General features: G+C 40.8%; 1 protein-coding gene across 4 annotated transcripts in view; it reads left to right on the top strand.

Moving 5' to 3' along the window:
• TRPS1 (transcriptional repressor GATA binding 1) overlaps positions 1-14,535 on the top strand; it is a 242,311-nt gene that overhangs the window by 48,716 nt on the left and 179,060 nt on the right. For all 4 annotated transcript variants that reach the window (XM_036263882.1, XM_036263880.1, XM_036263881.1 and 1 more), the window contains one exon: positions 10,691-11,823. In XM_036263882.1, the coding sequence (XP_036119775.1) occupies positions 10,691-11,823 (1,133 nt within the window). The remainder of the gene's footprint in view (positions 1-10,690; positions 11,824-14,535) is intronic.

Here is a 14,535-nt window from a genome sequence, read left to right as displayed (position 1 = left end):
TGTTATTTTCTTAACATTCAGGACAGTTGGTGGTTAATGACAGATTTATAACATTTCAGTCCAAGGAAAAAGGAACAGGAGCCAGAGTAGAGGACTTAAGAACCCGGTGGCTTTGATCTATGTTTTGGTTTGACATGCTTGGTTTTAAATAATTTGACTTGAGTGCAAACAGGAGATGTACAGTTGGGAAAAAGAAATCATTTAAGCAAATTTTAAGATTTCCAGTTCCAAGTTCAGATTATTTGACATATATTTGGGGGACTAATTGAAGTTTAAACATATTTATACTGACAATATCCACTTCTGTGTCAATGTTATTAGAAATAAAGACAAATTTCTAAAAATAGTGTCAAATAACAATGTTGCTTTGTACATCATGGTATGTAGAGCCCCAGCTGGATAATGGAAGTCACTTTAAAGGGCCATCATCAAACCAGGATAGTCTTTTCTAAGTCTGTTGAAATCAACCCCCCCCACACACACACACACCACCACCACTGCCTTCAGGTGTACGCTCATCCCTGAAGTCAGAAGATTCTAATTCTTTACCAAGAAAAACGAGAAAAGATATAATAGCTTTGATGCAAATAAGTTCACTAGCTCAAAGCTAATTGACTTGACCTGGATGTCAGTTTTCTCAATTTAAATTTCCCTTGCCTGTTTTATCAATTATGCTTAAATCTTTAAAAATGATGGATGTGGCATGATTGGGAAGCCCTTCATGTAATTTTTACTACCTATATACAGCCTTTGAGGCTCACATAGAGACCAATAATAGGACAAGAGATTGAGTTCTTCAAAAAGTAATTACAGCTTCTTTCTTTTTAATCTGCTTTATTATGCGTATATTTAAACCATCTCCTGAATGGAGGCCTGCGTTGTTAAACACGGACTGTGCCGTTTCATTAGGGCTTACTGCGCTCTGCATTAGGGCGTTTGTGTCATCTTTATGGGGACTCTTAGCCCTCAGACCAGGTTATAAAAGTTGGAGCCCTGTCAGGTTGTGCTTCCCACGGGAAAGTGTTTAGTTATCCCAAGTTTATAAGTGCTCACGACGTATACGTGGCCTTTTCAATGTGGCTGAACCTTCGTCTGTTAGGCTGCCTTCTCCAGGGCTCCAAGAAGGTGGCTCTCAGATTCCAGCTATTAAATCCACTTTGGCCCTTAACGAAATTCTAAGGTCCACAGAAGAATGTCACTAGTAACTTACCAGTGACTGTCCTGTGTTTGATCTAGGAGCACTACATTTCTGTTCTGTAAATATTTTTATCAGAGTTGCACAATATGTCATGTTAGAAGCAGGAAGAACAGATTTTAGAGATAGGAAGTCATCCTTTGTATTTGTATTCTCAACAGATTTAACTCAGAGCTTTATAGAGCCTTAACATATGCCAGCACATTCATTTGAACAGGGGGGTTACCGTTTGGTCTGGGGAGAAAAAAAAAAAATTCGGAGAACATTAATCTCATTTTGGTCTATTTTGACTTTTCTTGAATTTTATTCCCAAATATTTATTTTTTTGCCTTGCAGTTTCCTTTGTTTCCTTTGATCTGGAGTAGGAGGGAAGTTGTAGATCTTAGCAGGTTCTGTTTCTTTGTTTTCCTGAGTTGAGGACAATTGCCCTTCAGAACAACTGGTGAATGAGACTTTAATCACTTCAGACTGTCGATGGAACACCGAATGTTTGGCATATGACCCATACTTATATTCAGGACTGTGTCTCTTTAACAAGTAATAAAGTGTGCAAAATGAAACATATGCTCACCCTAAGGCCATGAAACAAAGCAAAGTTCTGGCATTTACCAGGTGATTTTCATCCTGGAGATGGCCGAGCTGGAGAATGTAGCCACCCAGGTAGAGGAGAGGACATCTTCACCGATCCCTTTACCTGTATATGGTTAAAGCTGCATTTGGCTTGGTTCCACGAGGGTCCGTAGGATAAATGTCAATCCCTCTTTGATTTTTGGTTTATTTGCTATTGCTTAAAGAACATGTATCACTTTCTTGAATGTCAGTATTTCTCTCTGGCCAGAATGTTTAGAAGAAATGGTTATCAGTGCATCCAGTCAAATCGAATGTTATTTAACTCTTAATAAAACTTTTATCCTCTACTGGCCTGCTCTGCTAACCATATCAAGTCAACTGGTTACTCCGTGCTTTTTGTTTCTGGAGTCATTGGAATTACAGTACACATGTAGTTGTTGCACACACAGAAACACAAGTAGTGTGCTAACCCCGGGAAAGTTTGGAGAAAAGGAGTAATGCCCTCTCATTTTTCAATTTCCTTCTTGGAGCTATTTCTGGGAATCATGAGACCATAGACCTTTTGAATTCTCCATCCTATGATTTTGCAGTTTGAAGTAAGTGTTACGCATTTTCAGGCTATCAGAAAAGACCTTTGTTTCATTTTAATTGGAAGTCGAATGTAAAATTAATTTTTCGTATTACTTTTCATTTCATCTATACTTCTTTCATCTATTAGCTTACATAATCAAAATTGCACATATCTTCTGGGTTTTTTTTTTCCTTTAATTTTGGATCCGCTTCTAATAATAACTTTTATTAAAGGTTTCCTGTGTGCATGTAGCTCTGAGCTCTTTACATGTATTAATTAACTCATCTTCATAAAAACCCTTGAAGTTGACACTACCATTATGTCCATTAAAAAAAATGAGGAAACGAGCGTAGGGGAATTAAAGTAACCTGCCCAAGATCACAGAGTTGTGGAAGTGGGTAAATGGGATGTAAACCAGGGTGGATAGGCTACGGAACCGTCTGGACGACCGCTATGATATATTACCTTCCCAAGTACAAGACTGAGTTTATTGCCACTAGAAGGGCAGTGTACGTAGGCCAGCTGCACAGAAGGGAGGGGATATAAGCTGCCACACCAGGGCTGTGATGTCTACAGTGTGTGAATCGTGTTGAATTTGGGGATGTGATTTCTCTGAGATTATTTTACCTGTGTAGTGTAATGCTGCCGCATTAGAAATTGCTAGGTTTGTAGTTGAACTCACAATTAATTTTGCTGATTTGCTTTTTTAAAAATAGGTTTTTATTGATTTGTTTTTAGAGAGAGAAACAGCAACGTGAGAGAGAAACATTGATCATCTGCCTCCTGCACGCCCCCTACTGGGGATCAAGCCTTCAACGGGGCATGTGCCCTGACCCGAATCGAACCGGGACCTGGACCTCTCAGTCCATGAGAGGATGCTCAATCCACTGATCCACATAGGCCGGGATGATTTGCCTTTTTAAAATTACTGTGACTCATTCTCATTGGTATTTTTTGCTACAGAAACGAGTTCTGATTGATAGAGTGAGCAAGGGCTGAATTTTGATTTAATCAGTCAAGGGTGATGCAATGTCTTATCCCCAGCTTCAGGGACATTTTATCCATGTATTTGATTTCGTTTATATTCCCCTCATTTGGAGAACTTTGTGATTTAATATGTGGGCTGAGAGTTGTAGTCTCCTCTTCTAGTTACTAGGCACAATCTAGGTTGGTTTGTGTATGATGATTAAATGGTAAGGTGATGTACCCAGCTCCCAGTAATATTCTCCAAGGCTGTGGAATGAAAATTTAACTTTTGTTTCCGAGTGAGTACGGGAACGGGTGTGGAAGCAAAGAAAAAAAATTAGAATACGTTATAGTGTCGACTGTGAACGTATCGCGTACCCCAACCATGCCTGGAGCTGTGGGGTCCCCAGGATCTGGGTGTGAGGGAAATGTGGGGTGCAGCGAGGAGCTTGACTGAGAACGCAGAAGTAGGTTACTTGCCCGGCTGCTGTTCTGGAATATTTAGACGACCTGTTGATGTGGGATTAAAGAGCACCTGAATTCTTTTGTGGGTCCAGTAACTAATTTGGGAATCTTATAGTGAACAGTGGTGTGTTCTAAGTCGTGTTATCCAGCTGATGGGGAGCTGCACCTTGATATTCTACTGGCACCTCAAAGTCCAAACGTGCAAAACGAACGTGGTCGGTTCTTCCCCAAAACGATTGTTCAAAAACCATCTTTATTCTCGTCCATTTCCAAGTCAGTCCCCCTGGAAAATCAGTTACCCTGGATTTCCTTCTGCTTCGTGTCTCTCCCCAGACAACTCACTGGTTTGTCTCAATTTTCTCTTCTTTAGTCTTCAGCTGCCACCACCCTTTAGGCTCACTTAGGAAATTCTTCGTGGTTTCTTTCTTCCTTTCCTTTTCTTTCTGTTCTCTTTTCCCTTCTGTTCCCCTCTCGATTATCCCTGCCTGCCTTCCTTTTTCTTTTCCTTTTCTCTCCTTCTCTAGCCTTGCTTCCTTCTTTCCTTTTATCCTCCCTCTCTCCCCTCCTTTAATTTTTAAAAATTCTACTCATAGATCAGTCTTCCCACATTTTGTAGGGAGTGTAGGTGTACTTTGTATGAAAAGCTTATCCTTTGAGTTAAACCATATAATTAAATATAGACTTCCCGATAAGACATTCCCTTCCCACGTTTCTGTCCCCGCCAGTCTCCCTCCACACTTCCTGAGAGGGACTTCCACCGTTGCACTCTCGTTTCTGCGTGACTCATTTTGTTTCCTGCACCTGAAAAGCCTTTCCATGACCACCGCCTTTGACGCTCATCTAAATGCCAATTCATCTGTCCACAGCTGGCCTGTCACCTCCTTCCGGAAGCCTTTGCTGACCAGTCAGGGTGGGTTCGGGCTTTTCCTCTGTGTTGTCATGGAACTTGGTACATCTCTCAGCAGAGGTGCTGATTCCACTGTTGTCATCGATGTCATCGATGGCCTTGGGAGCTTTCCTCACTGACCACGGACATCTGTTGGCTTCTGTGTGTAGCCCTAGTGCTTGGCATAGTAGGCATGCCACAAAGCACCCTTCCCTGGAGGAGGGACGTTGAGTCTGTTTTCCCCAGTAAGACACTCCTTAGAGCACACACGTAATTTTTATTCCTCTCCATGTGAGCCAGTGGCGACGGTGAGTCAATGCATGGAAAACACACTTTATAATCCACTTGCACTGCCTGTCCTGTTTTGTTTTGCCTTTTTCCCAAAAAGATTGTCTTTCGAATTGTGGAGACGGCTTTAAGGTTTATGGATATACTATCGGCCCAAATAACAGATAACCACAGAGAATTAGTTCAGAATCACACCGAGTAAAATGAGAAACCAGGTTGGCGCTTGACTATGTATGACTGTCATCCAAGAAGCTGCTGATAAAAATGTGCGTGATGAAGAACATTTAACCCTCAAATTTGCCCCTTAAACCAATTTAAGTTTTGGTTTCCCCTCCCCCCAAAATATATTTGTTGGTTCTTACAAATCCAAATGAGAAGAGCGTTTATTCCAGTTTTTCCTGCGACACAAGGAAGAGACTTGTTGTTGAAGTTTTTAAAGTCTCCATCAAGCTCCATCATTAAGGCACATTATATGCTTCGATGTTTTGAAATGTCCTCTATGTAGATTAGCACATTCATTCTGACTATGGATATTTTCAGTTGAGATTGGCCCTTACAGATTTCTTCACGTTATCTGTAACTTCAGTATCTGAACCGTGATTTTTTAAACACCTTTGCTTTTTATTGTTAAGGTTTTACTCTTTTGACTATCAGCCCATAACCTCAAGCCTTTCTAAATGAGTACCCTCCTAATTGTTTCTGTTGCTATCAATTATAGTATTTGAAAATGAACCACATCTGAAGACAAGTTTGTGTTTAGTTAAACAACTCTTTTTGTTCCATTAAACAGAAGTACATGTGCTGAAGTGTCATTTTAAGAGTTCTGAGGCTTTACAACAATCTTCCTGGACATTTTCTTTGAGATATTATTCTTACTAGTTTGTTCCCCACTGGTAAGGAGGAAAGACATACATTGAGGTTACAGCCAGCCATTTATTTATATTTCTAATTTCTATACCGAAACATTTTTGTGAAAAGGCATATGTATGTGAATTATAAGTGAAAAGCCATGGAACATACCGCATGGAAGAAGAGTTTTCGAAACCTAAGGTTAAAATAGAATAAAAAGCCATCATATCCTCAATCAGTAGAAAATAATTTAAAATCTGTTCTTTTTCATGCCTTATTAACAGGTAGGTTGGATGTTTCTGTGTAGCTCAAATTCACAAGCGATGGCTTCGTAGTCATCTGTTTGGGCAAAAGATGGACTTTGTTCTGTGTTTTGAAGAAGCCCCTACGTGTCAGGCTGAGTCTCCAGTGACGGGGCCATGAATTACTGTGGCTTTCTCATCCGAGGTAGCTCAGGGCCCTTCGTGAGACCTGCCTCTGTGTGCTCACATCTCCCCGAAGGAGTTCATTCATTCCACCAGAATATTCTGGGCCCCTGCTTACTTCCAGAGAGAACAGCGTTCCTTCAGTCCGAGAAGGAATACACACAGAAGTGTTCGCTTAGGAACACAGACTAGAACTTTCTCAGTCACAGCTGAGAATACCAGGAGGGACAGGCTTATGAGTTTATCACGGATTGACTTCCCACTTCCCCTCTATTCAGCCTCTTCATCTCATTGGCAGGATACATTCAATGAGACAGTTCATTTTATTCCGTAATAGCCCCGTTTACGTGACTAGTACTGAAGCGTGTCTACTATGGTATTCACTAGTCACGTGGGGCTCTTTACGTTTCAGTTCTTGCCCTGGCCGGTTTGGCTCAGCGGTTGGAGCGTCGGCCTGCGGACCAGAGAGTCCCGGGTTCGGTTCCCACTAGGGGCATGTACAAAAAAAAAAAAAAAAGTGTACATTTCAGTTCATTATAACTAAACTAATGAAAAATTCATAAAAACAACTTCAATTTAAAAGTCAGTTCCTCAGTTTCACTGCCCTGGTTCATGTGCTCAATAGCCGTACGTGGCCCGTGGCCACCATGCACGTGGTAAATTACAGAACATTTCCATCACCTCAGAAAGTTCTGTTAGACATCACTGACCTGGATTTTGCAGATCATTCTGATACATTTCCTGCTTTGACCCTCACAACAATCCTGTAAAATGGCAAGGTGTACGATATTAATTATATCCATGAAAATTAGGATTCTGAGGTACCAGGAGATTAAATAATGTGTCTTTCCACAGAATTGAACTTACAGAACTGCCCTTGAGAGCCAAAAATGCAAGTAAAGATAAATGTAGATGACTAAAGGGCTCTATCTACAAAGTTTGATCTTTAAGTATAAGTGGAGACGTATAAGTAATTTAAAGACAGAGACGTGGTCTAGCTTGTTGACTTTTAACCTGATATTGATCACACGGTAAACATTCGCTATTTGGCTACTGATTGGATGAATGAATAGTTTGATGTTTGGTGCAAAAAGAATTTCCATTTTAATAGAAATTTTAAAATGTGGATATCCCTATCAAAGGGACTCCTGAATTAATGGGTTACAGTTAAAGTTCTGGGTAGCAATAGAAGAAAGATTGAAGTTTATAATCTTCATTCTGCTTGTGATCTTTTTTAGTATTCATGTCTAGGGACCGATAAGTTTTTTCTACCCCTTGCTATGTTTAATAATTAAAAAATTTGAGATGATTCTTCAAATATGTAGGCACTGTTTCCTGGCTATACCATTCAGTAAACTCACTGCACACGGTTAGCGTGCATAGCTCTTCTTGCTGTGTATTTGTGTTTAACCTAGAAAAAGAGTTGTTTTAAATTAACATTTGTGAGTGATGAAAATAAAATGAATACGGTCAATTGTCTTAGGTATGGTCTCTGAAAATAATAAACTATGTTTTGTTTTACAAGGGCATTTAAATGATATACATCAGTTATATTTCACCATGACTTAAGTGTACATGCCTTATAGAGAAAGTATAAAAATGGCCACAAAATAGCCTTGGCATTTTTTTTTTTTTAAGCAGAAAGGAATAGAACACTGAGTAATTTTGTTATCCAATGTTGACTTTATAATATGTAAGGTAGGTAATTCTAATGTTATATTCACTTTTAATAAGATAAACACTAATATGATCACTGCTGTTTACGAAGAAGGCAAGTCAGTAACTTAGAGAAGTTGTTCTTACCATCAGATGAGATCCTTGTGTTTCTGTTTGTTTGCCTGGGTGGTTTTGGAAGAACAGTGATAGTATGAGAGCACTCTTCATCATAAAATATATGACCATTAAAAGCATCCTAAATAATGGAGTTGGCTGATTTTCCCTGGGTAAAACACACAACTTTAAAACACACATGCACTACCAACTTGAAAGATTTAATGTAGTTATTTATCACAGTAGCTTAGTTTATCCAAAAACAAAATGCCTTAATGGCAGTTTTTGTTGTTGTTGTTTGTTTTTCAAAATGGCCTTTCTTTTATGGACTCTTCACATGATAGTCATTCTTAGCTTGGATTTTCTGATTCTTAAAGTTGAAGTTGTTGTCCAGTAAATACTGCAAAGGATATTGTGATGCTTAGTAGTAATTTAAATTTCACTTCAAAATCATATTTTGGGGATTTCTTAAGACTGTGTGTGCTCTCTCTTCATCCCTTTCTGTGTGGACATGGGACATGAGGCTGAAAATTGCAAAATCAGAGAAGTAGCGATGATGTGTCGTGGTTCCTCAGCAATCCCTGTTCTCCAAGCGGAAGTTAAAACATGCGAGGTGATGGATATTTTGTTAACTATCACAATGTATATCAATTCATCGTGATATACACTTTACATATCTTACAGTTATATAAAGCTGGGTAAATGAATGGGGACATTCAAAAAATAAAAATAAAAACATTTCATATTAGGAAGCTCGGCAGTTCTGAAGCAGTGTGGTAATTAAATGGGGAAATTAATTTAAAATTTGTACACTGGCTTTCCCTGCTTACATGAGAGAAGAATGGGGTACTTCTGAATGTGCCCCTTTTGATTCAAGTTGAAGTCTGGGAACAAAGTACCTGAATTGATGGCATCTCATGTAAATGATTTTTGGGGGGAAAACGAGGTTTCCCCTGTCCTCCAGGGAATCCATTGGGATATCGATGGAGGAATTTCGCGGTAGAGCGTGCATTCCATTTGGGTGCAGGCTTTAGTTGCTGTGGCCACTGAAACGCTAGCTGAGTAGACTGTCCTCGTGTGGTCTGGCTCTGCCGTCTCTCACACCGCCGACTGTCAGGTGCTGCCGGGGGTGCCCCGTTGTTCCCCCTCCTGGTTACATGATGATCTGCAGTTGACAGACTGAAATCTGTGTGCTTGCCATGGTTGTCCAAAGTGAAACATTGTCATCCTTCGTTGGAAGGCTGTAGAAGACGTTCAAAAACTATTGTCTTGATGTACAGTACATGTTGAGCTGATCTGTGTTCGTGCGCATTTCCTACGACTGTCATATTGGACATAAATTGAGAGGTGGTCCCGACTGAGGAAGCTGCAGTTCAGAGAGGTTAAGGCATTGCATCAAGGCCGCACCTCTAAGTGGAAGACTGGGCTTCAGTCTGGGTCCTGTGCAGCAGAGGTACGGACATCTCTCTTAATGTGCTGAGGGAATGCTGTTTGCATATTAAGCAGAACCTTTTCAATGATTTTGAGATGCTCGAGACGTTTCTCATGAAGTGATTTGGATATGAGCAGTGATCACACATGTCATTTTTGAGCAGCTGTTGAAGAAGGCAGAACACGATTGTGCCACGTGCTTAATCCATGACATCTGGTACTGGAAAACTTAAAACATTTTCTGATAGCTGGAAGAAAAAGTCTTCCTCCTTGGAGCATTTCAGCCAAAAGACTGTTTTGAACCAGGAGTTTTGGCTGCTCGGTGGTGCACTTAGTAAGCTGCCTACTGAGGTGCCCGTGGAGGAGGGAGGAAGGATTTCATACAAAGTGCCCTTTGAAGGTCTTCACTGCCTTGCTGCTATATCATTTTATAATTTCTGGTAGAACGCAGAGCTGTGGTGATTTTTACGGTAGAGTTACTTCATTTTGGCCTTTGAACATCCCCACAACCCACTCTTGGGAGAGGCTGGGCCTTTGCTACGAGACAGAGCCTTAATGTCATAGGGCCCTGTTACGTGTTCTTCTTTTCATTGGTCCTGTATTGGGGCACATTCTAAACCTTCACCTCGGTCCTCCTTCACCGGGACTCCGAGCCCACTGCATTCATTCCCTTTCCAGTCTGAGCATGCTCAGGCTTTAATTACAAGCCACTTTGTGTGGTCATGTCAGCATCATTGTTTTATCCCCAAAATAAACTTCATCTTGGCCTGCAGTCTCTGCTGCAGAAACTGAGCGGAGGATTTCCTTGGAGAATCTCTGCGTTGAGTAATCTCTGAGCAACTGCCTCTGGTTTTGACTGCAACCCTTAGCTTTGTCAGAAGAAACCCCACGTGGTTGGAATGCTTCTGCAGGTATTGGATTTGAAGGAGGCGATAGTAAAATCTACTTTGTTGAAAATTGCTCTCTTAGCTTTTTTTTTTTTCCCTAAAATATATGTATTTGTAAATCCTTTGAATTAGTTATAGTCCTTTTATCACTTACCTTCTTCTGATACTTTGGCCAACAGTGTTTAGCAGAATGAGCCTCTCATGGAGGAGCTATTGAATAACAAAGAGTGAGTTTAATTGGCTCTGATTACTTGAGTGATTTCCTAGTAACCATAAGTACTGTTGCATTTTTTGATGTGGAATACTTTCCAGTGTCCCTTCCTCTCTCCTACGGAGGGCACTGAATGAATGATGCCTTTAAAGTAACTTCCGTCTCTTCTGCACCAGGTCACTTCAGGTGGGACATTCATTGGCATTGGACGGAAAACACCAGATTGCCAAGGAAACACCAAGTACTTCCGCTGTAAATTCTGCAATTTCACTTACATGGGCAACTCATCAACTGAACTAGAACAACATTTCCTTCAGACTCACCCGAACAAAATCAAAGCTCCTCTCCCCTCCTCTGAGGGTGCCAAACCTTCCGAGAAAAACTCTAACAAATCCATCCCTGCACTTCGATCCAGTGACTCCGGAGACTTGGGGAAGTGGCAGGACAAGATCACAGTCAAGGCGGGCGATGACACACCTGTGGGCTACTCAGTGCCCATCAAGCCCCTCGATTCCTCGAGACAGAATGGTACAGAGGCCACCAGTTACTACTGGTGTAAATTTTGTAGTTTCAGCTGCGAGTCGTTTAGCTCACTTAAACTGCTAGAACATTATGGCAAGCAGCACGGAGGGGCGCAGTCGGGAGGCCTTACCCCGGAGCTGAACGATAAACTTCCCCGGGGCTCTGTCATCAATCAGAATGATCTAGCCAAAACCGCAGAAGGGGAGCCGATGACCAAGGCAGAGAAGGGCTCCAGTGGGGGTAAGAAGAAGGACTTCGCCAGCAAGGGAGCAGAGGATAATGTGGTTACAAGCTACAATTGTCAGTTCTGCGACTTTAGATATTCCAAAAGCCATGGCCCCGACGTCATTGTCGTGGGGCCGCTTCTCCGTCATTATCAACAGCTCCATAACATTCACAAGTGTACCATTAAGCACTGTCCATTCTGTCCCAGAGGCCTTTGCAGCCCAGAAAAGCACCTTGGAGAAATTACTTACCCATTCGCTTGTAGGAAAAGTAATTGTTCCCACTGTGCGCTCTTGCTTTTGCACTTGTCTCCGGGGGCGGCTGGAAGCTCCAGAGTCAAACAGCAGTGCCACCAGTGCTCCTTCTCCACCCCCGACGTGGACGTGCTCCTCTTCCACTACGAGAGCGTGCACGAGTCCCAGGCATCGGACGTCAAGCAGGAAGCCAACCATCTGCAAGGGTCCTCCGACGGGCAGCCGGCCGTCAAGGACAGCAAAGAACACTCGTGCACCAAATGCGATTTCATTACCCAGGTGGAAGAAGAGATTTCCCGACACTACAGGTGAGCCACGGGGTGGGGAGGGACCTCAGGAAACCGACAGAAGGAAGCCAGGGGGCTGATCCAGAAATGGCTGGGGATGATCGCGGTGTCCTGGGGAAGTTCTAGGATAAGATCACATGAAAGATCATTCGTAAAACTGCAGGTTCTTTATTTAAAGAGGTGATAACCACAGATTGAAATTGGATCGCTTGTTTCAAACCACTTACTGTTCTGTTTTCTACCATTTGCTGAATGTATTTTAAAATCTGCAGTGTTGCTGATAATGCCGATGGGTTTACTAACTGGCCACGATTCATTCATTTGTCCTTGCCAGGTATGGCTCCGTATTCCATAATTTTTAACAGAGCCGCTCCCAAATGAAAGGTACTACTATAATGTTTTTTGTTTTTGTTTTGTTTTTTTTAAATTTCAACTGGGAGACAGTCTATTTGAGGACACGTTGCTTGTTTTTCTTTTAAAATGAGATTGTACACTCTTTGTGCTTTAAAAATTGAGCAACAACCTTGTTCTGCATACAGACAGTAATCTGAAGGAGAGAATTCTGCGATTTGTATGCCTTGATGTCTGTGTTCTGTATGCTGCCTGAGTATTATCAGACTTGTAAACAGATAATGTCTGTATTTCCTTCAACTTTCACTCTAGTCTTTTCCTAAACATTAATTTTTCCAGTTAATCTTTATATTTTCTATAGATGAGTTTAGGATCCATATCTTCATTTCATTTGTTATTCATTCCTTACCTAATTAATTCCACAGATAGACACTTTGCCAGGTCCTGCTATAAGACAAACATAGTCAGTTCCCTCATGGAACTTAGTTTAGTAGGAGATGTTAACAGATCATCAGAGTGACGAGTATCCTAAGAGACGAAGCAGAGACCCCTGGGTTTGCATGGAATGACAACAGAGCCCAGTATGATAGGTTAGGAAATGCCTTCCTGAGCAAGGAGCATTTAAATTGAGATTTGGTTGTAAGTAGGAATCCGTTCAGCCAAATCCTGGTAGTACAGTGTGTTCAGATATGACTTGGCACTTACTGGACGCTTTTTTGTTATCATGCCTCTAAGCAGCAAAGTAAAGAGCTTTATTGACGATTTTTAAGTGCTTTTCCATATGTAGACTCGATATCCTAATTTACAGATTTTCACATCGCGAGATTTTAAACAGTTCCTCCCATTCTTTTTAAAAGTTGTGGCTTCGGGCTAGTGCTTGTGTGTTTCATGTCCGACAGTAGGCTAATAATGTTAAATGTTAATTTGAAGGGCATCCCAGTGTTCACAGTGCATCTAAATGTTCAGAAAACACTTCCTTAAGATTTGCACTGTTTAATTTATAAGGTCAGCCGTAGGAAAGACACAGTCCTGCCATCAAAGACATTCACACTTGCATTGTTTCTGGCCCCTCTGATGTTAGCTGCATGTTAATTTTTTCTGAGACCAGCAGACATTTGCTTTCTCTCGAGCTTTACAAGCGTGTGCATTGTGCCGCATACGTTTGTTAGGTGGTGTAGACATTTGATGATCCATTCTTGTTCTGAAGGAGGAGCCTTTCTTCAACCATGAGGAAATCGGCCACCACACACACACACACACACACACACACACACACACACTCGCGCACACTATGATACATCTAGATACTAGAGCACTTTGATGAGTGATTTTTCTCTAGGAAGCTGAGGCCATTGCTTGAAAACCTGTCTGAAAAAATAGTTGCTATATGCTTTGGTCAAACAAACAAAAATTCCAAGAAATGAAAGCGTGAATAAAAATATTACTAAATAATCTCAAAGCTTACTTAGTATTTATTAGGAAAGTAAGCGCCAAAGGGACGAGACGAGTCTTGTCTTGCTTACTGCTGTGTCTACATGATTCTCACTGTACCAGGATGGGTGCTCAGTAATATCTTTAAGTGAATGAAATCCCCGTGAGATTTTGATTTCACCATGGTTTGAATAAGCTGAGAGCTCCCTGGTAAGTTACAGTGTAATCTTTGACTGTCATATGGACTTGGAACCCTTCTGAGCACCTTGATTCTACACAAAATGACATTTGTCTGTGCATTATACATTTAAGTCACTCTCTCACTAGTGAATACAGAGGAGCAGTCTGCAAACTAAAATCTAGAAAAAACTAAAATTCGGAATAAAATTCCATCAATTCCTCTCATCATCTATTTTTTAAACGGAAATAATCTAGTGTTGACTCATGTGGAGTAACTGGTTTATCAAGGGGGCTGTGGGCTGACTTCATCCTCATGTAGTAGAAAAAAATTAAAATGTCAACTTCTGATTCACTTTTAAGAAGATATCCCTGATGAAATGTTCAAAGAAAACGATAAGGTTTCCTATAAAATAGAAAGTAAACAAGAAATTGAGACATAATTTATATAAACTAATGTGATGTGAAAATCATAGTTAAAATTTAACTTATTGGGCGTATGAGCATCTGGTATTGCCAGATTTGCCAAATTCACTTCATGAATATATACAGAGCACTTTTACTTACCCCTTATAATATTTCTTCTCTTTATATCTATGCTTTATGATATTAATAAAGTGACCTCACCTTTTCTTGGGTTGGTATTTGCCTTCTGTAAGTTCATCTATCTTTACATTTTTGTTATTGAGGCCTAACTTCATTACACTGAGCCAAAGCATATGTCCTCTCACATTCTGATACTGTTTTTCTGTTATCTCCTTTTTTTTTTGGTAT

This window comes from Molossus molossus, unplaced genomic scaffold, assembly GCF_014108415.1.
Source record: "Molossus molossus isolate mMolMol1 unplaced genomic scaffold, mMolMol1.p scaffold_m16_p_16, whole genome shotgun sequence".
NCBI classification, from domain to species: Eukaryota; Metazoa; Chordata; class Mammalia; order Chiroptera; family Molossidae; genus Molossus; species Molossus molossus.
The sequence above is the reverse complement of the archived record's forward strand: the minus strand, read 5'-3'. Positions and strand labels throughout refer to the sequence as shown.